This window comes from Pseudophryne corroboree, chromosome 10 (assembly GCF_028390025.1).
Source record: "Pseudophryne corroboree isolate aPseCor3 chromosome 10, aPseCor3.hap2, whole genome shotgun sequence".
NCBI classification, from domain to species: domain Eukaryota; kingdom Metazoa; phylum Chordata; class Amphibia; order Anura; family Myobatrachidae; genus Pseudophryne; species Pseudophryne corroboree.
In genome coordinates, this window is record NC_086453.1 from 144207229 (window position 1) to 144230905 (window position 23677).

Below are 23677 nucleotides of genomic sequence, written 5' to 3' on the forward strand. Positions count from 1 at the left end.
CTGGATTGTACTGTCCAAAACCTGATTTTCCAGCACACACGTCTGACTAGGTTACACACACAAGTCTTGCATAATTGTTTCCTTTCTATCAGTGTTTTGTCCTCATCGTTGTTATATTGGCAAGGCTTGTAATTGGTTTTATGAAGCATACAGGATTGAATCAGTTAAGAAATTATACCTATGAATACTGAATGTATGGTCACTGTAATTGCTGTCTGCATGGGAGGTAGCACGGCAAGGAACGGGCAGTAGAAATAAAATGTATAGAACTGTGTCATAGTATATATCATATTCTGCTGTTTGCTCTGGGGCTTCCACTTCCACTTGTTCGGCTAACTGTAAGATTTACCATGGTAGCACTATAGCAAACATATTAAAAATCTAATTGTATAAATATGAACAAATATTCAGTGCTCTTTAAACTATAAGCATAAATTAGATGTTAATGAAAAATGCCCATGTAGAAGGGAATATAGGGCGAGATTCAATTGTTTCTTCCCCCTCCCGCAACCATTCGTAGACGCTGCTAGTTATTCAATTGTCTCTGCCGACGGGTACGATAACCTCATTTCAGCTCGCTAACCCCGGGGGTGACAAGCTGAAATGCGTGAAAAGTGACCCGTTTGGACGCCCAAACAGGATTTTTTTTCACGATCGTGATTAGTTTAGTTGGGTTTTGCTGCTTTACGTGGCTAAACCCAACTGCTATGGGTGCGATAGGGGCAATAAAACAGCTCAATTGAATATCGCCCCACAATGTCCGTCACTTTAGACAGGAGATTGGGCGCGGTATGACAATTGTATCTCGCCCATAGATTGTAAACTTCACTGCGGCAGAGACTGATGTGAATGACTAAATATTTTCTTAAATACAGTATGTGTGCACAATATAAATAGCTGTTGTTATTATTATTAATTTATATAATGCCACTAATTTATGCAGTGTTATACAGAGAATGTCTGTTGTTGATAGTCTACTGCACATGTGCAGGTCTCCAGGAACTTGGAGCTCTATGTTCCTGGTGTGTTTTTTTTACTGCCCATGCACAAATCACCAGGAAAATGGTCGCCGTTCCATTTTCCCAGTTATTTGTGCAGCACCGCTGTCATGGGACTCCATAGAGCTGAATATTAAACATGGGTGTAGGATGTGCAGTGTTGCTCCCCCTGAACCCATAATAGGTATGCTATGCATATACACTACTGTCATTTTATCAGAGTATATTTAACCTGCCAGTATGTTTTTTCAGAATGTGGGAGCAAACCGTAGTACTTTGAGGAAACCAAAGCAAACATGGGGAGACCATACAAACTGTACATAAATGAGCTATGAATAGGAAGATAACTCAGTGCTGTGAGGCAGTAATGCTAACCACTACACCACGGGGGTGGTCTTCAGGTTGCCGGCGGCCGGACTCCCGACGACTACCATACCGGCGCCGGAATCCCAACCGACGGCATACCAACATCTTTTCTCCCTCTTGGGGGTCCACGACCCCCCTGGAGGGAGAATAGATAGCATGGCTCGCATAGCGCGCTCGCCCAGGTGTCGGTATGCAGGCGGTCGGGACTCTGGTGCCGGTATGCTGGTCGCCGGGACCCCGACCGCCGGCAAACCATACTACACCCCACCATGGGAAAAACATAATTATTATAATAGTAAAATAAATAAATATAACCAACTAAAGATAGAAGACAATATATAATAAATTGATTCGGAATACAACACATTTTTTGTTGGCTGCACAATATTAAAATATACATAGGTGTGTGACTTTATAATATATTACAGAAGCATGGTTATGTATTATACAGGATCTGCTGAATCGCTGTTTTGATGATATTGAGTTCTTCATGGGAAACCTCCAGAAATCAGCGGAAGCATTTAAAATCCTGAACCAAAGAAAAAAGTCCAGAAGGAGCAAGAAACCAGAAGCTGGAGGTAACATTGATTACTAAGGGAACAAAGTTCCACGGCCCTCATTCAGATGTGGTTCAAGTAGCTATACAGTAGGGGCTACTTACATGGAAGCAGCAGCTATAGCTCTAGGCCTCCTGCTGCATTAATGATCCAGACTGCGTCCTAGGATGCAGTGTCGGATCTTCTGTGACACCACTGGCCTGCTGCGTGACCCATGGAGTTATGCAAGCCGTCCACCGCAGCTGCTACTGTACCTAGAGGTCAGGAAATCCCCATCCTCTGACGAAGATACTGGCCTCTTCTCTCCCCTGAAATGGCAGCGGCATGCCTCCGTTTGGAGAAACAGAGACCGTCGCCGCCCCCAAACCGCATCAGACTGTCAATCACCTTCTGTCCGTCGTCACAGGACCCGTTCGCTCATGCGCAGAACGAGTCCTGCACATGCACAAAGTATGGATAATCTGAACTTTGCTGAATGCAATGCTACTCCAACCACATCTCAATTACCCGCCTTCTGTGACTGGTTGATGGGTGAACCCAACCCAGCATAAAGTATAGTATCACATACTGTAGAGCAAGACATAAATATTATTGCAATGGCCAGTTTAAGCAATTGAATCAGTCACCGGGCATCCAGCTAAAATATCCATTTTCCTTATAAGTAATTTAATTGCCTCCAAAAAGCAATACCGATACATATAGAAAGGTCTACTCACATATGTTTCTATGGCCCTGTAATGTAATATTGTTCTATGTTTTTGCAGAGGGACTGCTAACTCTCCGAGCTAAACCCCCTGGGCTAGACGACTATGAAGACGCTACACAGAAATTCAAATACTGCTTCTGCCTCCTGGTATAACCGTAGAACATATATACTAAACCACAGATATGGTAACAATATTAAAATTGAATCATTAGACTTATCATCCCTCTATTTTTCTATATAGGCAAGGCTTAAAAATAACATTATGAATCCCGGCTCAGTTGAACTTGTTCACTTCTTATTTGGACCACTTAAAACGGTAAGACTAGAACAAAGGTGACTTTTCTTTTGTTTACCAAACAAGTCATACTTACTATAAGTGTTACCATACCATACAATATACATTAAGTAGCAATTATTTGAGCTGAATTTCTTGCAGCTGGAAAATAAAATGAGGTAAAAATTATTATCACAGTGGTAGAAATTGGCTCTGTTTGGACAGTCATAGCTAATATATTCTAGAGTGGACTCTGGCATTGGGAAATAACAAACTTATCTGTAAGATATTGGGCGTGATGTAATGCCATCTGAGTTTGGCAGGTGTGCGGGATGCTGGCCGAACTCAGACATATTGCTTAAAGGGGCAATCTCTTACAAGGCAAAACCATGGCCAGCATCCCGCACATCCGCCAAACTCTGTTGGCATTACATAGAAACATAGAATTTGCCGGCAGATAAGAACCACTTGTCCCATCTAGTCTGCCCTTTTTTTTTTATCCTTTAGGCCGGTGTTTTTCAACCAATGTGCCATGGCAAACTTGTGGTTGAAAAACACTGGCACACCTGGAGACTGCTCAGGCACTGGCACACCTGGAGACTGCGGCACACCTGGAAACTGCTCAGGGAACACTAGTGTGCCATGGCACACTAGTGTGCTCTGAGCAGTCTCCAGGTGTGCCGCCATAGAAGCACAGCCAGGTCCGTCAGTGTTTTGCCGCTACTGAGGCCCTGGAACGATCAATACTGGTGGGTTTAGTGGTTGCAGAGCCAGTTCTAATTTTGGGCCCGGGCAGTGTTGGGCTCTTCTGGCTTTCTCAGATGTTGCTCCATAGGCACTACCTATGGAGAAGCTGCGATATGACATCCTAGGACACGCAACTGCACCATGCATCACCATTATATTTGAATGTGCCTTGACAATATTTAAATCTTGTTCAGTGTGCCGTGAGTTGTAAAAGGTTGAAAATCTCTGCTTTAGGCAATCTCAACCCTCTTTAAACCTTAATTCTTAATTATTTGTAAGGATATTCATATTCCTATCCCAAGCATGTTTAAATTGCTTTACAGTCTTAGCCTCTACCACCTCTGATGGAAGGCTATTCCACTTATCCACTACCCTTTCTGTGAAGTAATTTTTCCTTACATTTTCCCTGAACCTCCCCCCCTCCAGTCTCATTGTATGTCCTTGAGTTCTAATACTTCTTTTCCTTTGAAGAATGTTTCCCTCCTGAACTTTGTTAAGACCCTTAATATATTTGAAAGTTTCTATCATGTCCCCCCTTTCCCTTCTCTCTTCCAAACTATACATGTTAAGATCTTTTAGCCTTTCCAGGTAAGTTTTGTGATGTAGGCCATGCACCATTTTAGTTGCCCTTCTTTGTACACTCTCTAATGTATTTATATCCTTCTGGAGATATGGTCTCCAGAACTGGACACAGTATTCCAGATGGGGCCGTACCAATGACCTATACAGTGGCATTATCACTTCTTTTTTCCTGCTACTGATTCCTCTCCCTATACAACCAAGCATCTGACTTGCCTTTCTCATTGCTTTGTTGCATTGCTTTCCTGCCTTCAAGTCACTTGAAATAGTGACTCCTAAATCCCTTTCCTCCTCAGTAGTTTCCATTATAGTACCCATGATACTATATTTTGCCTTTGGGTTTTTGAGACCCAAGTGCATAATTTTGCATTTTTTAGCATTAAACTGTAGTTGCCATGTTCTTGACCATTTCTCAAGCCTACCTAGGTCATCAATCATTAGTTTTACCCCTCCCGGTGTGTCTACCCTGTTGCCTATCTTTGTATCATCTGCAAAAAGGCATACTTTCCCTTCAATACCATTTGCAATGTCACCAGCAAAGATATTAAAGAGAACTGGACCAAGTACAGATCCCTGGGGTACTCCACTGGTAACATTTACCTCCATAGATTGCACTCCATGTACTACAATTGTCTGTTTCCTATCCTGCAATCAGGTTCTTATCCATTTAACTGTTTTATAATCTACCCCCACGCTTTCAAGTTTATTTAGCAGTCTGCGATGTGGGACAGAATCAAATGCTTTACTAAAGTCTAGATATGCTACATCTACAGCTCCCCTTGATCTATTATGTTTTTCACAGAGTCAAAAAAGTCAATAAGATTTGTTTGGCATGATCACCCACCAGTAAATCCATGCTGTTTTGGATCCTGTAAATTGTTTGATTTAAGATATTCCACAACTCTTTCTTTTAATAGTTTTTCCATTACTTTCCCTACTATTGATGTAAGGCTTACTGGTCTGTAGTTACTTGCTTCTTCCTTGCTTCCACTTTTGTGCAGTGGAACTACATTTGCTCTTTTCCAGTCCTCTGGAATGGCACCTGTATTTAGTGAATGGTTAAATAATTCTGTTAAAGGTGTAACCAGCACATCTTTTAGCTCTTTGAGTATCTTTGCGTGTATCCCATCTGGCCCCATTGATTTATCCACTTTTAGTTTTGAAAGTTCTGTTAGGACCTTCTCCTCTGTAAATGTACTTTCATCTACCTTATTTTTATGAATGAATGTCCTTGCAACTTAACTGTGGCCCCTTCCCTTCTCCTTCTGTAGTAAATACTGAGCAAAAATAATTATTTAGGTGATCTGCTATTGCCTTGTCTACCTCCACCAAATGCTCACTCTCTGTCTTAAGTCTTATTATTCCTCCATTTGATTTTCTCCTTTCACTTATATACTTAAAAAAAGTTTTGCCCCATTACATCTCGCCTTAGGAATTTAGATTCCCAGAGCCTATAGCTCAGATGTGGCAGTAATTTGCTGTGAGCCACATATAATAGTTATACACAGTCTGTGGCAGCGGAGCCTGATGATAATATAGTAATTTGTACAAACTGTATTTGTGAACATAAAACTAGTCTAGCATACAGTACCCCTAATACTCACAATATACACAAGGGGATATTTATTAAAGCTTCTAATAGGGAAAAGTTGAGGTGTTGCTCAAACCAACACATTTAATTTTAACTATCATTTAGTACATTCTAGAAAATGATAGCCAAAGCCCGATTGATTGATATAGAAAACACCTCCACTTTTACAATTAAGATGTTTAAGTGAATCTACCCCACAGTGTAAATACTGTAAATATATACATTGCGTTTACAAATACTAAGCTACAGATTAGACCACAAGGGGAAGAGTTGTGAAAGAGAGAAAGCTCAGAAGTCCAAGACAGAAGTTCCCCATAAGAAGTGCAGCTAGGTAATACATTTCACATTGAATTTATCAGTTGTTTAGGTTTGTCAAGCTTAATAATTACACCCGACATATACTGTTTTTATCTTAAGTGGTCATTTTAATGTAGAATGGATTTCTTGGAATTAGAACTGACTGGCATGTGTTTATCTAATGCATGAACTGTGTGCTGTGTACTAGAAGAACATTCATATGATGTGTTCCTCTCCTGGAATCAGATCTGACTGCCCTATGTTTTGCTAATGTACTGTACGTATTTTGTACTGAAATAACAGATTGTTCATTAATAAAGATGCAATAAGTGGGTTGATACGTGGACTAAGTTTACGCTATACTGTAATGCCACTTTATTGCTATGAATTTACACCTGAAGCTGTTACTCTAATAACACGGGACTTAACATTTCAAAAGAGCAAGCCCTGTAATATTGTACATCGCAGTACTTGGTCCTGTCACACTGAGCTCATTAAACAAGAAAGCATAGTTAAATGAAGATGTTTTTATCTTCTTTAATAGAGTGCAGTGGTGTCTTCATGTGCTCTCTATGTGATGTTGGAATTACTCCTATATTATTTGTAATAATAATATAGTAGTGTAATGAAAGGTTCCCTATTGCATGAATTACTAACAGTCCCTGGGCACTAGTAGTTTAAGGTGGTCTAGTGACTGGAGATATACTGTATACTGTATATGCCTCCACCCAACACACAAGTCTCAGCTAATTATGAAACATACATTATGCAGAGTCATTTTGTGGACCATCACTTGTTGCATGTTTCCCATATAGTGCAGATTAGTTGTGTAGCAGCATGCTTCTCTCTCCTGGCCCTGGGTTATACTATGCCCCATACCCCTTCCATATAACAGTTTATGTCCCCAACCCTCCTTTCTCGTCTCATATACAGTATGCCTCCTCCAGTCTTCCCTTGTCACATGAAGACACTCCTGGTGTCACAAATGCCCCAGCCACCCTCACTACATATGTCAACAATGGATTGGGACTGAAATGCTGGTGGTTGGGATGCTGGTGGTCAAAATACCGACCACAGCTTTCTGATTGTTAGAATGCCGAATGCAAATGCAAACTATCCCCCCCAACCCCTTAACCCTTCCTGCAGCCTAAACCTCCCCTCCCACAGTCTAACCCTAAACCTCCCCGATGGTGCCTAACCCTAAACCCCCTTCCCACAGCCTAAACCTAACCTTCGCCCCCGTGGCTTACCTCTCCGGCAGCCCGTCAATCGGGATCCTCCTGGTTGTCAGGATGCCAGTGCTGGCATTTTGATACATGCCGGGATTCCAGCATTGGTATTTTGACAGGCGGGATCCCGATCATCGGGATCTTGATCGGAACCCATCAAAAATGCCATACCACTTTCTTCTTGTTATTTATTCATCTCATATTGCATGAATTCCCAGCATAGTACATTCAAGACCCACTCTGTGGTGTGTTAATGCAGTGGGGGATAGACTCCCCTGTCTCACTCCTACACGTGCTCACAATGGAGGGTAGCTGACCCACCCCCAAACCAGGACACATTTATTAATGATCCTATTCCATCCAAGTGATGCTCCCAGCTGACCCACAAAAAGCAAGACTGTTGGAGGATGTGCAGTACAGGTTGAGTATCCCTTATCCAAAATGCTTGGGACCAGAACTATTTTGGATATCAGATTTTTCCGTATTTTGGAATAATTGCTTACCATAATGAGATATCATGGCGATGGGACAGACTTCTAAGCACACAATTCATTTATGTTTCGTATACACCTTATACACACAGCCTGAAGGTAATTTAATACAATATTTTTAATAACTTTGTGTATTAAACAAAGTGTGTCTACATTCACACAATTCATTTATGTTTCATATACACCTTATACACACAGCCTGAATGTAATTTAATACAATATTTTTAATAACTTTGTGTGTTAAATAAAGTTTGTGTACATTGAGCCATCAGAAAACAAAGGTTTTACTATCTCACTCTCACTCAAAATATTCTGCATTTTGGAATATTCTGTATTTCGGAATATTTGAATATGGAGAGATACTCAACCTGTAATAATAAATACTACAGTACTAAAATGTAAGAGGAGGCTAGATTGTAGCTATTCTGAGATCCCTGTTGTCTAACATGAAAGATAAGTAAAAAGTCTTCAAAATGTTGTAATATCTACTTATTTATTTGAATGGAATCAGCTGGTGGACAGTTCTGGAGGTGTGGAGATGGCTGCCGAAATCACAAAACCCATGCTAACCAAAGAAGCTGTAACTCTGCTGAGAGAATGTTTAGATGACAAAGAATCAGAATTATGGAATTCTCTGGGACCAAACTGGACAAAACCAAGGTATGAGGTGGTTGTAGTATTAGGGCTCATGCAGTTTTGGAACAAAGATACCCATGTAATATGTTTTTCTTCTATATATGCCTCTCTATTTGGTTTTCACATTGCAAGAATAAATAAAAATTATAATTAGAAAACAATTTTTAATAAAAATATAAATAAATTTCTAATCAGAAAACAGTGTTTAATTATCATTTTTATTTAGAATTTTTATTGAAGTGAAAAATGTTTTTTTTTTTACTGTGCTAGATAATCAGAACAATTATAATAAACTCTGTAATTTATCATAGAGTAAAATTGAGGGTTTTAGCATCATTTTGTCCAAAAATATGGGCCCACCTACCATGACCATGTTAAATTGCATAGTTTATTATAAATATTCTGATTAGCAGTGTTCTTAGTACTTAGCGTGTGTACCTGCATTTTCTCTCTATGAAGGGTTGCCAACAACATACAGTATTATCACAAATCACAGGGATATTTTTGATTTTCATTAGAAAATCACTGGTATCCCTCAAAAAGCTGGGTAATTTTCATACAATTAGTTGCAGAAAACTGGCCACAAATTGTACGAAAAGCTGCAATATAGATCCCTATGCTGATATAATCGGACGACCGGGCAGGTCCTTTAAGGGATTATGGGCCTTTCGGTAACATATACAAAAAGGACACTTTGGCTACTCAACAGTTAAAAAGATGCAATAGCCTGATCAAGCCAATCATTCTGTAATACTGTAGTTATACTGTAGTAATACTGTAGTTATACATGAGTTCACCATGGGGCAGATTTATCAATGAGTGATGTTCATGTTATCACTCATTACATATGGTAAATGGTGCTCCAGCCAATCAGCTCCTGTTGTGTTTGAAAAATGACAGTTAGGAACTGATTGGCTGGAGCACCAAGGAACTGATTGGCTGGGGCACCATTTATCATTTGTAACGAGTGGTAACAAGAATATTACTCATTGATAAATCTGCCCCCATGTTCTTAATCATATGCAGTACTGTGCAAAAGTTTTAGGCAGATTAGGAAAAAATATTGTGTTAATACAGTAGTTTACTTTTATCAATGAATAAATGCAAAGTGAATGAACAGAGGAGAAATCTAAATTAAATCGATATTTGGTGTTCACCTAATCTAGCTCAAAGAGGTTCCTACAGTTTCCCTGTCAACACTAAAACCAAGCACACTGCAATGCTCTCCTAGTTCTGGTCTGTTAGTAAGAAACCATGTTGGTAATAAAGTACTGTATACAATTATTCATAGAAGTATACAGTATTCATTTAATTCATATTTTTTTATTTGTCAAGGAAGATGAAGTGTGGTATGATCAGCATACATTTTTTTGTAGTCTCTTTTGTTGGTAAGAGAGCTCAATGATGACTATAATTGTTGCATCATACAGCTGCATGCATGTAATGGTGTTACTCATGTTTAGACATTTTCCATGTCTATTATAGAATGTGTGAAATAATAACAGCTTTTACTATAAGGAGAAAAGAATTATAGTACTGTATAAATTCTTCCTTCCACCAACCAGTCTTTCCATCTGAACCAGTGGAGTTGATGGGTTATTTACCCACCTAGGATCCTCCTGTCACTGTACTCTTTAGGGATAGACTGTTTTTTGAGTGTTGGCAAGTCATACATCAGGAGGATACAGAGAGAAATTGGGTCATCAGTCAGATTGACAGCTTCAGATTGGTATTAGTGCACTCCTCCATCCAATCCCTGGCAGGCTGTAACATGAATGGAGGCACCTGATTGGATTGTTACAGCAATATCACCAATTATTTGCCACCTTTCATTTTACAGTGTGTCTATTGCAGTGCTTGTTTTATTTGTACATTAGCTGTGGATATTATTATTATTATTATTATTATTATTATTATTTTTTTTTTTTAATAGAGACATTTTTATTCATAATCAAATTTTATGTACTTATATCGCATAACACACATAAAACACAGGTAACACACATTTGCAGCACAACAAAATAAAATATATAAAAAAGAATATTATCAAGCACGTAGAACCACATACAATGTAATGTAATACGTCTGTAACAGAGAGTTTGTATCACATTAATACAACAGAAAACACAGTATGTTAAGTGCACAAGTAAATAGACAAATACACACACTGGGAAAAAAAATAGCGAAATCCTTAAACAGTATAATGACCATCATTAAACTTTTTTTGTTTTCCCCTAACAATTTATATTTGTAAATAACCAAGTAACCTTTTATGTAAGTGAAGGAAAGGGCGCCATCTAGTGTCTAATACAATTATATGAGGTGTATACCCAGTGTGAATAGGAACAGGACACTACTTATCTGGTATATAAAAGACTTTTCTTTCAGTCATAAGACCAATATAAGTACATTAAAAAAGATAAGAACAGAGTAACATAGCGCGTACAGTTTTTAACGCAGTTTTCTTTCCACAAATAAAACCAATTGTATATAAAAAACTTCGTGGGTATAAGCAAATCCCACAATTTAAAATCCACAGCCAGGGATTTTTTTAAAGTTTTTCACAAAGTTTAATACAACACATATAGTACACAAAATGGAAGAAATGCAAGCGTACAGGATAAAAAGGTGTAACAAGCTTATCTCTCCATATCGGAGATCGAATACATCTGATTTTCCATAGGTATCCAAATTAATGGTAAAAATTCAAACGTGCAGGAAATAAATATTAAAAAGGCTTATCTGTCCATAAAAGAAGCTCAGGTACATCAGACCCAACGCGTTTCGTCAGTAGTTAGACTTCATCATGATGAAGTCTTACTACTGATGAAACGTGTTGGGACTGATGTACCTATGGAAAATCAGATGTATTCGATCTCCGATATGGAGAGATAAGCTTGTTACACCTTTTTATCCTGTACGCTTGCATTTCTTCCATTTTGTGTACTATATGTGTTGTATTAAACTTTGTGAAAAACTTTAAAAAAATCCCTGGCTGTGGATTTTAAATTGTGGGATTTGCTTATACCCACAAAGTTTTTTATATACAATTGGTTTTATTTGTGGAAAGAAAACTGCGTTAAAACTGTACGCGCTATGTTACTCTGTTCTTATCTTTTTCATGTACCTATATTGGTCTTATGACTGAAAGAAAAGTCTTTTATATACCAGATAAGTAGTGTCCTGTTCCTATTCACACTGGGTATACACCTCATATAATTGTATTAGACACTAGAAGGCGCCCTTTCCTCCACTTACATAAATTCTATTTAAGTGTTCTCCAAGCACATATCTTATTGCTTAAGGCTGCAGCCACTCTCACCCTAGAGGAAGTGTCATTTATTGTTTTTTTATTCTGTATTTTTTTTATTCTGTAGTTATTTATTTTTTTACGTGCACTAGTAGTGCATTGTGTCACCTGAGCTCCCCCGTTTCTATTTGTTCGAACTAAGCAACCTATTAAACATTCTAACAAAAAAGAGGAAAAAAAAGAAGAAAAAAAGGGAAAAGCGGGAAGTGAAAGTACAATTATAAAGTACTCAAAGCACGGCATCCACCCAGGGCCCAGTGACACCTAGATCTCTGATACCTTCTACATCAGAAGATTGGGGGAGGAGTATGTAGATTCGAGCGGGAAGGGGACCAGATTAGCGTTATGTTTCATATATAAAAAGCGGTCCTTGAAAGAGTGTCATTCACCAAGACCTTGAACACAGGAAGGGAAGGACTATTAGGAGCCATCCAGAATCTCGCAAGGCATACCTTGGCCAAGGCACACATACTGCCAGCATACAGGCTCTCCCAGCTGGACTCAAAAGCAGACCCACCCATTCCCAAAAGACAAAACTGTGGGGTGAGCAAGTTCCCAGAAACTCCTGCTCCCTCCAGAATCGACCTGATCCCAGACCAAAACACTCGCACCAACGGACAATCCCACACTAGACGCCAGAAGGAGCCTACAGCAACAGCACAAGCTGTGGATATTATTAAGGTTTATGCAAACTTTATAATTTATCAAATATAGAAGGCCTATACTAGAACCTTGAGCTTAATGTTTAACCTCTGAATGACATATAGTTTTGAACTTGCTGTTACAGTAAATAGGTTACAGGTCTCTCGTAGCCAATATTTTCGCACATAGAAATAAGTTTGTCTGTTTTTACTAATGATATTTGTTTTCAAAAGATTGGAATTCCCTCGGGACTATTGCCAACCTTATACTCCCACTTTTAAGAGTGGATGGGTGCCCACTAATATCGATGGACGACCCTGGGATGATCCCATTGAGCTTCAGCATCGCCATGAAGAATTAAGGTCACAGGTGGGCAGATCTCTTTTCTTGAAGTCAATCATCCAGCAACATTATAAGTCATATAAGAGATGTTTTTCATCTTTGTGCAACTCTTCCTCTTGGACCCTGGTCCAGTTTCTTCAATGATCCAGCCTGCCATAGTCACTAGAGCTCATACTGACACTGCATAGATATTTGCCTTCAGTTTCACTATCCAATCAGCAATTGGATATCATCTAGAGCAAGTTAGACAATAAAGGATTATATTTGACTGGAGGTTGTGGTTTAGTGCAAATGTTGCGCCTAACTGCAATGTTAGTAAATAAACCATAAGGTTTAAATTATAGGAATTTCATTATTGAGTTTTGTTATGTTATTGTATAGTAAGCTGTTTTCCATTTTGCTACTCTGAATCTTTAAGTCTTTGCCTCACACCATTATAAGTTGGAGACTAGGGACAGTGAATTCTCATTACAGCTGAGCACCAGGAGGCAGGGCACCCCTCTTGCACTGGCTACTTGGGAGGTATGTTAAGTCTAATCCCAGTGTGTAAATTTACTAAGAAACATGTTTGCCAGTGGTTTCAAACTGACGGGTTTATCATTCAGCGGTTTGGAAAGTGATCTGCATTATTTAATAATAATAATAATAATAATAATAATAATAATAATTTATGAACAATGAGGCATAACATATGTCTAGGGTTACCACCTCATCCCTTTAATTATGGACACATTAATTACACAGGTTCTGTGGCTGATTAAAACCAGGTGAAATGGAGTCTTGAAGTCAGACAGCCACAGAACCTGTATAATTAATATGTGTCCATAATTAATGGGATGAGGTGGTAACCCTACTTATGTCATGTCACTATAAATGTTATATAGATCACACATATCAGGACAGCTGCAGAATGTATATTGTGGTTTTTGTAAAATGAAAGATTTCCAGTGGTTTTTCCTTTTAGTATATCTGGTGGTTTGAAATCTGCCAGAAAAACAGGATGAAATCATCCGTCTTATAAATCCGCTGTTTGCTAAATTTACCACTACATGTATGGCTATTTACCATTTGGAAAGATAGCATAGTATCTATTTTAATATAACTTTGCAGGCTGGCTATTAATAAAGCTTCACTAACATTTCTTAATGACTGTATTTGTAGTTATTTGGTGTATTTATTCATTATAAATGTGTATTTGTCTTTCTGTAGCAATCCGGCCCTCAGGTTCATCAGCCATCACCTCCTCCTGCTCTGAATGGGTAAGCCTAGCTACTCCACATACCTGCTTTTACCTGAGTGTGTGCAGTGATTGCATGTTGCTTACATCTTAAACCCCTGTATTGATCATAGACTGCACAAAAAGGACATTAAAGTAATGTCCATTAACACCCCTAAACTAGAACCAAATTAATCACAGGAAAATATTCCCTAGAAGTAATTGATTCTCTTCCACCACCTCAGACACTTCTTTTTCCTACACAAATGAGGTTTATTATACCCCAAGAAATACATGTGGCAGTGGTATATGCAGTGCTTAAAGTGGTCCTGTAGAGGTGGTGCATCTCCCCCCACCCTAAAGAGACTGTGCGCGCCATAGACGCGTGCCGCAAAAAGGGGAGTGGCCTCAAAAAAGAAAGGGGCGTGGTCACCCAATAGTATCCCCAATTTAAATTATGTAGAGCTGCCCCCAGTACAGATGGCCCCCTGTAGAGATAACCCCTGTACTTATGCCCGCAGTACAGATGTCCCCAGTACAGATGCATCCTGTAGATATGCCCCTTGTAGGTATGCCCCCAGTACAAGCTGCCCCCTGTAGTTATGCCCCCAGTACAGATACCCCCTGTAGTTATGCCCCCAGTACAGATGCCACCAGTAGTTATGCTCTCCCAGTAGTGATGCCCCCAGTATAGATGCCCCATAGTAGAAGATGCCCCCTGTATAATCTGCCACCAGTAGAAGCTGCCCCCCAAGTAGCGCCGCTTCACATACACAAAAAACAAAAACAAAAAAACACACACAACACTCACCAACCCCGCTCCTGCTTCCGGATTGCTGACCTCCGCCTGGCCGCCCGCTCCTCGGATCTATGGGAGAGACATCATGACACACAGCGGAAGCCGGAACTCAACAGTGAGCTCTGGCTGCCGCTGAGGGGAAGGTGACGGCGCCCACTGGTAACACAACCTCAGCGGGCGCCCGGCATCCCCATGCGGCTCCATGCTCACATTCTTGGTTAGGTGAACCGAAGGAGGCGCAACTGCGTTCCGTCTCCAATTGGAACTGACGGAACGCAGTTCCGCCCAGTTCTAGCCCACTTTAACCTCTGGGTATATGACTATTCGATGAAGAGTAGCTTATTATCTATGGGCTACAACTTACTTGCCAACTCTGGGCCTGATTCAGGACCCGTGAAAAACTGTGCTGCATGTTGCAAAGTGCCGTTGTTCGTTGCTTTGTGCATGCGCCTGACCCGTACTGGGGATATGCAGTACAGATCCTGCATCGCTGGACACACTATGACTGCAGACTGTCAGTGATTGACAGTCTGCAGCCATATGGGGATGGGGAGGCTGCGGCAATGGCTGCCAATACCCAAAATGGAGGCGTGTCGCTTGTATTTTGGCGGAGTGTTGAGGTCAGTATCTCCTTCAGAAGACTGAGATTTCCTGGCCTCTTTGTAGGAACTGGAGCCGCCTATAGGTCATGCAGCCAGCCGATGTGTCACAGGTGATCCAATGCTGCATCCTAGGATGCAGCAGGGATTACTAATGCAAGCAGGAGGCATCTACTTATATCAGACTCCTCCTGCTGCTGCATCACCATATTACTGCTATCACTGCTGCTTCCAAGTAAGCAGCAGCGATACAACCTCAAACCACATCTGAATTAGGCCCCCTGTCTGGCAGACTCACTTATTTTAGGGAGTCCCTCCGCATTCCAGATGGAGAAGACTAGCATTCCAGATCCCTCCTACTTTCCTAGGGAAATGGGCTTTCTGGGGACCAAATGCTTTGATTCTAAGCAAATTGCAACATTGTAGTCCGCCTCCCACTGAGCAAACTACAGTATTGCACAGTGGAGGGTGGGGCCACAATGAACACGTGCCCTGCATCCCTACTACTGCTTCCCCTCCACAGTCTTGTGGAGGGTCTTCATTTAAAGTAAACAAGTATGATAGCTCTGCACCAGGGCCACTTCGATAAAATAAATCTATCATTGTAAGAGAGAAGTGTATGTAACACCATATATATATTTTTACTATTTTGCAGCCACCAAGAGACGAACAGCAAGTGTGTGAGCTGCACATATGATTTTGTTGCCAGAAATAGCAGTGAGCTGTCAGTATTACATGGAGAAGAGCTTGAGGTATGTATTGCGCATGTTAATACTGTTTGCATTTAGCTTTCCTGGTCTGACAACATTAGGCTAGCTAGCTCTCTCCTGAGTAACTCAATGACAGCACAGACATGTATTGATTTTTATTTTTCATCCCTTATAAGGTTTTGGATGATTCCAAGAAATGGTGGAAAGTGCAGAATCGCTTTGGACAGATTGGTTATGTCCCCTATAATATACTTGCTCCAATCACAGCAGCAGACCATAACAAAGCAAAACAAAATGGAGTCCAGCAACCTGCAAGTCCAGTTAAGGTATGGCGAGCTGCTTGCATTATCTTATCAACATTTTAAGTAGATTTGTCACCTACACAAAGTGTTCTTTTTGTCGACAAAAATTTTGGCTAAAAGTATTACATAGTTAGTGAGGTTGAAAAAAGGCAAACTGCCCATCGGGTTCAACCTGTATCCGTATTAAGCAGTGCAGATTATAATGCACCAGCCAAAATAATGGTTTCGTACCTATTGACAACTATATTTCGTATCACTCCTATATACATAATGTCAATATATTAAATGCTATAGCCTTGGATGCCTTTTTCAGCTCGAAAACTGTCCAGTCCATTTTTAAATGCATTTAAAGAGTCTGCCATTATTATCTTCTCTGGCAGGGAGTTCCAAATCCTTATTGCCTTTACGGTGAAGAACTCTTTCCTACGTTGTGTACGGAATTTTCTCTCCTCTAGCCTCAGTGAGTGTCCACGTGTCCTATACAGAGTTTTATTAATAAACAAATCCCCTGCTAACTCTTTGTATTGGCCCTTTACATATTTGAAGATATTAATAATGTCTCCTCTTAGTCTCCTCTTTTCAAGGGAATACAAATTTAACCCAGTAAGCCTTTCCTCATATTCCAGTGTCTCTAACCCTTTAATCAGTTTAGTAGCGCACCTTTGAACTCTTTCGAGCTCCCCGATATCTTTTTTATAATATGGTGCGCAAAATTTAACACAATATTCCAGATGCGGACGTACCAATGATTTATACAGAGGCAGGATTACATCTGCGTCCCTTGACTCAATACCCCGTTTTATGTACGCAAGGACTTTACTTGCCTTCTTTGCCTATTGTCTATTCATTGACTAGTTTATTTCAGGACTAAAATGAGACTAAAATGAAAACTGAGATCCATTGACTAAATCTTAACTAAAACAAAAGAAAAAAAAACAACTAAGACATTAAATTTAAAATCCTTGTCAAAATTACACTGGAAGTAGGGTTTAAAATTTTTAGAGAGCAATTATGTATTCTAGATATTTCCAGAAAATAAATACAACGTACTGTGAAGGAAATAGGATTGTGTATTGCACTTGTTTGTTCTAAGAAACTTAATTCATTAATTTGTATATGATATATGGGAGCACTGGGGTAAGTCACACTCAGTATGTAACACATTCTCAGTAGAGATGAGCGGATTCGGTTTTACTCGGTTTTACTCGGTTCTCAAAACCGAATCTTATTGGCTATCCAAAACACGTGACATCCGTGAGCCAATTAGATGCCGTTTTGAGAACCGAGTAAAACCGAGTAAAACCGAACCCGCTCATCTCTAATTCTCAGCCTACTGAGACTAGATTAATAAACACATAGTTAAAAGTATGCTAATTCAAGACTAAAATGTGACTTTAAACAAATTACAATTCTAAGTAAGTGACTAAGGGATTATTCAGGTTTGTTAGCCAACTAGAAAAGTTAGCAATTGGTCAAAACCATGTTGCACTGCAGGCGGGGCATATGTAACATGTGCAGAGAGATTTAGACTTGGGTGGGTTATATTGTTTCTGTGCATGTTAAATACTGCCTGCTTAATTTTTACACAGCCATTTAGATTTCAGTTTGAGCACACCCCACCCAAATCTAAATCTCTCTGCACATGTTACATCTGCCTCACCTGCAGTGCAACATGGTTTTACCCAACTGATAACTTTTTTTGGTTTGCAAACAAACCTGAATAAGGCCCTAAAACTAAGTTGAAAATCCTTGTCAAAATGAACACTGCCTACATATTGTAAATGCTGCCTTTTTACTAAGGCTTTTTGGTCAGAAGAACATCTTGTCTCATGGATGTTACTGGTTTGTAGTTAATCCACACACATAATAGCTGCATCATCTACAGTATGTGTACATGTGGTCACACTTTAAAACAAGAAAGTTTAAACATTTAAATAAAAAATCATCACAAATTACAAATTCTGACAGAACTTTGTAAGAAAATTCTTTACGCATCTCTGCAGCTGTGTTGCCCCTGTCTGTATGCTTAGTTTGATACCTGTCACTGCAACCAGTGCAAACCTGCACCAGACATATCCTTGGCGCATAAGATCTGTATGGAAATAGGCATATTTACTCTTCCGCACACCTCTGCACTGTCCGCAATTTCATTGATGCGCCCTCAGTGAACACTGGCTATGTGAAAGTGCCCCGTTACAGCCCAAATACACCCCTTCATCGTTTTGTAGCTTTGCTTCCAGATCATGCGCAAGCTAATAACGCAAGATTTGTGCAGTATATGGAATTGCGTTTAACTCTGCATAAACTCAAACTGGGGCGATTCCGTTCTCGGTGATGTGTCGCAGACTGTCTCTGACACAGACATAAAGGGGGAGATTCAAATGTTTGAAAAGTCGGTTGGGTGTCTGTTTTTTCCTGTCTATTAGATAGGAAAAAGCAGACTCCCAACTGACTTTTTAAACATTTGAATCTCCCCCAAAGAGCCTCTGTAGTGATGTGTCTGCACTCATACTATATAGAGGTGGGCACAGAAATGAGCAAAGATTCTCTAGAGTAATAACCAGTAATGTGTACTGCCGTTGCACATTCCCAAACATTTAATTGCTCCCCATGTTTATTACACTACATTACATTCACATCTACAGCTGACACTTTCACGTGTCCTTTTTCAGAAATCTCTACCACCAACTCCTCCCAAAAAACCATCAAAACAAGGCCAGGTGCAGTGGGACGAAGTAGACATCCAACATCCAGAACAGAACCACGTGCAGCAAGGTAAGAACTGGGTTGAATTAGATGAAGTGTGTTTGTACAATTGCTAAACGGTAATGACATGGTAAATAAAATGTCCTTTTCTCCCAGTAAAAAATTATTTGGTTATGTATCAAAATGTATCACAACCTATATGACTCTACTGAATAAGTAATTTTATATAAAATTATTGTAAAGTACTGTATATTAACCATTTATAAAACAAAAAAACACAAATAAGGGTCTAATTCAGATCCCAAAGGATCTGAGGCACATAGCCCAAAGTACCGGTCTTATGTACTTTGCGCATGCGCCGGACACTTACTACAGCTGCAGACATCAAGAGACTGACAGTCTGCAGACGTTTGGGGGCAGGGAGGGGGCGGCGATGAGCTCCATTGCCCTAAACAGAGGCATGTCGCCTTCATTCTGCGGGAGCAGTGTTGGACTGGAGCATGAAGGGCCCACCGGGGGCATGCAGTGGTAGGGGCCCATGCTTAGAGGTGTGGCCAGCCTCCAAAGGGGGTGTGGCCAGCCACCACAGAGGTTTGGCTAGCCATTATAATAATAATATTATATATATAGTGCTCTTTCTCCAATAGGACTCAAGGCGCATTAGAGAGTACCTGGTCTGGACTCCTTGATAATTTATATAGTAATTAATGCTAGTGCATGCATGATAATGTGCCAGATTTATGACAGCAATGTACTGTAGAGAATACATCATAGTCCTGTTCAGTACAAAGTAACATATGTATAATATATAATTCAAGTGCACAGTCTAGAACCTGTTCCCTAGAGGAGGAGGGCCCACCAGGCAGTGGGGCCTACCGGTGGTTTCCCATGTACCCCTGTGGGCCAGTCCGACCCTGTGCGGGAGTGCAGAGGCCAGGATATCCATTGGAAGACAGAGATTTCCTGGCCCCTTGGTCAGAGCTGCGGCAGTCGGCTTGCACAACCACATGAGTCACACAGCCGGCTGATGGTGTCACAGGTGATCCGATGCTACGTTTTAGGATGCAACACGCATCACTAATGCAAGCAGGATCTGTCTACTTATACCAGACTCGTCCTGCTGCATTAACATGTTAGTGATATCGCTGTTTCTTCCAAGGTAGCAGCGGCGATACCACCTCCAACCACATCTGAATTAGGCCCAATATGAATTAGTTACTTCAGGACAGAATACATAAAAAAAATACAAATGGCAACTTCCTACTGAAACAATATTTAAAGGGATTATTATCAGGCAATAATAGGGGTGGGATGTACCAAAGGAGTGCGGTACATCCCGCCACTTGTCGCACTGATACTAATCACGTGTACTAACATATGCAATTAGTATCGCAAAGGACAGCTCTCCCGATAAGAGTTGTCCTTTGCTCTGCGGCTGCTGGACTTTCGGGGCTATGACTCGGGAGTTCATCTGCGAATGTGCACACCAGTAACGGCTGCGGGGATGCTGGGAGGCACGGAACCCTCTCCACATTGCATTGCGGTAGAAGAACCATAGGCTTTTGCAGGGTTACCCTGCACGGCGGAGACCTGGTGGACAGAGGTATGTACATACGTAAATGTGGTAAGAACCCAGAAATCAGTGGTTCTAAAGCATTTCACTTTAGTACAGCCTGCCCTATGAGTTTATTAAATACTGAGTATATAAGGGCCTAATGAAAATAAATAACATTTATCAATTATGGGTTTTTTTCTCAGAAAAATTTGACAGAATAAACAGCATGAACGAAGAGTTGCTGCTCAGACTGGCAAATGGGCGAACGGTACCACAGAAGACCCTGGCCATACAGAGGACGCTCGACACATCTATTCCTTTGACTGATGAGTCCAGCCCCAGGGATGTCACTGCCTGGTTACAGGCCAAGGGTTTTAACACAATGTGAGTGATCATCTATGGAATCTCTTATTTCTGCTCCTTGAAGTTCTGCTAAGCTGTTATTTGGTACTAGCAGAGCCAGGTTTGGAGAAACAACACCATAGTGCCAGAACTTGAGAGGGTAGTAGATATAGATAATAGAAAAAAGTCCACCTGCAAAGGGCATGGACACCTCCTTCAATGGAGGCAACCAACACCAGACTATGTAAGACTGGGCTGGACACACTTTAACAGGGAGACCCACAGCATGGGATCACTATACCGGACTGTGAACCAAGGCTAGATTGGTCTGCAAGTGATGTCTTATAAAATTATGTTTCCTTCCACAGAATGGGGTCCATTATCCACATTATACACATTCAGATGTTTTTTGTGCAAACACCAAACATACTGTACCCACTGACGTTACTGTGTATCTGTCGCCTACATGTACTGGAGGTAGATGTTTTGGTTGGAGTTCAATTGAATATGATGTTCAATAGCTATTCAGTTGGTCGTTCCGTAAACCTGCGAATAGAGGTTTTCTGCTTACACCCTTCTGAGGTGCAAGCAGAAATCCAACTAAACTAGTGCAGCATTATCTATTTGCAGACTTACTGTGTGGGCTAACAGCATCATGCCCTGCAATTAAGTTGGAAAATTCTGTTTACCGCATTATACCTTGGCAATGAGACGAGTGACCAAATTGATTAAAGGGATGGAGACGCTACAATACGAGGAAAGGCTTGCTAATCTAGGCATGTTTACCCTGGGAGAGGAGATTAAGAGGGGACATGATAAACATTTACAAATATATAAGGGGACAATACACATAGCTTGCAGGGGATTTGTTTTTGGTAAGATCAACACAGAGGACACGTGGACATCCACTTAGGTTAGAGGAGAGGAGATTTTGCACACAGAGACATAAAGGTTTCTTCACGGTAAGGAAAATACGTATTTGGAAAATACGTATTTGGAATTCCCTGACTGAGAGAGTAGAAATGGCGAACTCGGTCATTACTTATAAGAATGGGCTAGATAAACTCCTAATGGATAAGGATATGCAGGGTTATGGTGGGTAGATCACGCACTAGAGTTAAAAAGAAAAAAGAGGAATAATCGTCCTAAAAATAATACAGTGTAGGAGACCACTAATAGGTTGAACTCCATGGACAAATTGTCTTTTTTCAACCTCAGAAACTATGTTAAAAAATGCACGGTGATCTGCATCTCCCAATTTAAGTGCTACGGGCAGTGCAGACAATTGAATAGCTCTGGGCACTCATTCCCATAGCTAAACACTGCATTCAATTGAATACCCTCATTTGTTATGTATTTTTCTCTTACGTCCTAGAGGATGCTGAAACCTTTGTTTTGCATCTGTGAAGGAACTGTGCCTCCACCAGCTTCTGTCTGTAGGGTAGCCCTGTCTGCCGGCAAAGCTGGCAAGCCTTATTTGAAGAACCGGTGAGGAGGGAGATCTTGAAATTCCAGCGGGTGGGACACAGTATCTAGAACCCAGGGATCCAGGCCGGACGACACCCAGACTTGACTGAAATGTCTGAGTCTCGCCCCCACCGGCCCTACCTCCAGGCCGCGCTGTCCACGTCATGCTGAGGACTTTGGTGTACAAGAAGCAGGTTTCTGTTCCTGGGAACCTGCAGCAGCAGGCTTCTTGGATTTTTTGGCCGACCTCCTCTAAAGAAGGTGTTGGACGGTTTGGCCTTTCTTGTTTTAGCAACATGAAAGGACTGTGATACCGCTGAAGGAAAAGGTTTCTTCACAGCAGGTGTAGCTGAGGGAAGAAAATGTGACTTACCCACTGTAGCCGTGGAGCAGCAGCCTCCCTGTAAAATAAAAAACTCTAAAATAACTTTTACTAAAGAAGCTCGCTCCCCTAGCTGTGACCGGCTCCTCCGGGCACATTTTCTAAACTGAGTCTGGTAGGAGGGGCATAGAGGGAGAAGCCAGCCCACACTCTCAAACTCAAAGTGCCAATGGCTCCTAGCGGACCCGTCTATACACCATGGTACTAATGTGGACCCCAGCATCCTCTACGGACTACGAGAAAATGATTTACCGGTAGGTATTAAAATCCTATTATCACAGGAACACTGAATTTATTATTAGATTTTTTTGCAGCTAATGCCCCTTTCAGACTGAAGCCCTGGCTCCAACCCACGTCCGACCTGGAAAACTGAACACTGTTTCAACCCATGTTACAGCTCTTCACTCTGCACTTTGGACATGGGTTATTCTAAGTTAGACTCCTTTCACACTGAACCTGTTTCTGACCTGTAAAATGTGTGAGAGTGGACTTTTTTCGGCACACAAAGATGAGTTCATGAAAAGTGGGTGGTGACCAATGGCAGCTCCTGATGTGGCCATCGCTGGCTGGGGCTCACTGGCAGTTGGTGTGGCTTCCATATTTGAAATTTGGACTTCCATCTGCCAGCATCCATGATTAGCCATCCTACTCCTTTAATCACAACCCAGTTCAAATAACTCAGGTAGCACCTTTCACACTGGTTGGGCCGGGAATAGCCCTGGACACACAACCCAGGTTAAGTCCTTCACACTGAGAGAGGAGCTGGGTCGCCTCGGCTTGACTTGGCAATATCCTGGGTCAGAGACTCAGAGGGAAAGAAGTATTAGACTGAGA

At 40.9% G+C, this 23677-nt stretch overlaps 1 protein-coding gene across 4 annotated transcripts in view; it reads left to right on the forward strand.

Moving 5' to 3' along the window:
* EPS8L1 (EPS8 signaling adaptor L1) overlaps positions 1–23677 on the forward strand; it is a 153030-nt gene that overhangs the window by 121133 nt on the left and 8220 nt on the right. For all 4 annotated transcript variants that reach the window (XM_063942841.1, XM_063942844.1, XM_063942843.1 and 1 more), the window contains 10 exons: positions 1816–1942; positions 2686–2774; positions 2869–2943; positions 8347–8495; positions 12657–12792; positions 13975–14024; positions 16035–16131; positions 16266–16415; positions 19064–19166; positions 20856–21036. In XM_063942841.1, the coding sequence (XP_063798911.1) occupies positions 1816–1942; positions 2686–2774; positions 2869–2943; positions 8347–8495; positions 12657–12792; positions 13975–14024; positions 16035–16131; positions 16266–16415; positions 19064–19166; positions 20856–21036 (1157 nt within the window). The remainder of the gene's footprint in view (positions 1–1815; positions 1943–2685; positions 2775–2868; positions 2944–8346; positions 8496–12656; positions 12793–13974; positions 14025–16034; positions 16132–16265; positions 16416–19063; positions 19167–20855; positions 21037–23677) is intronic.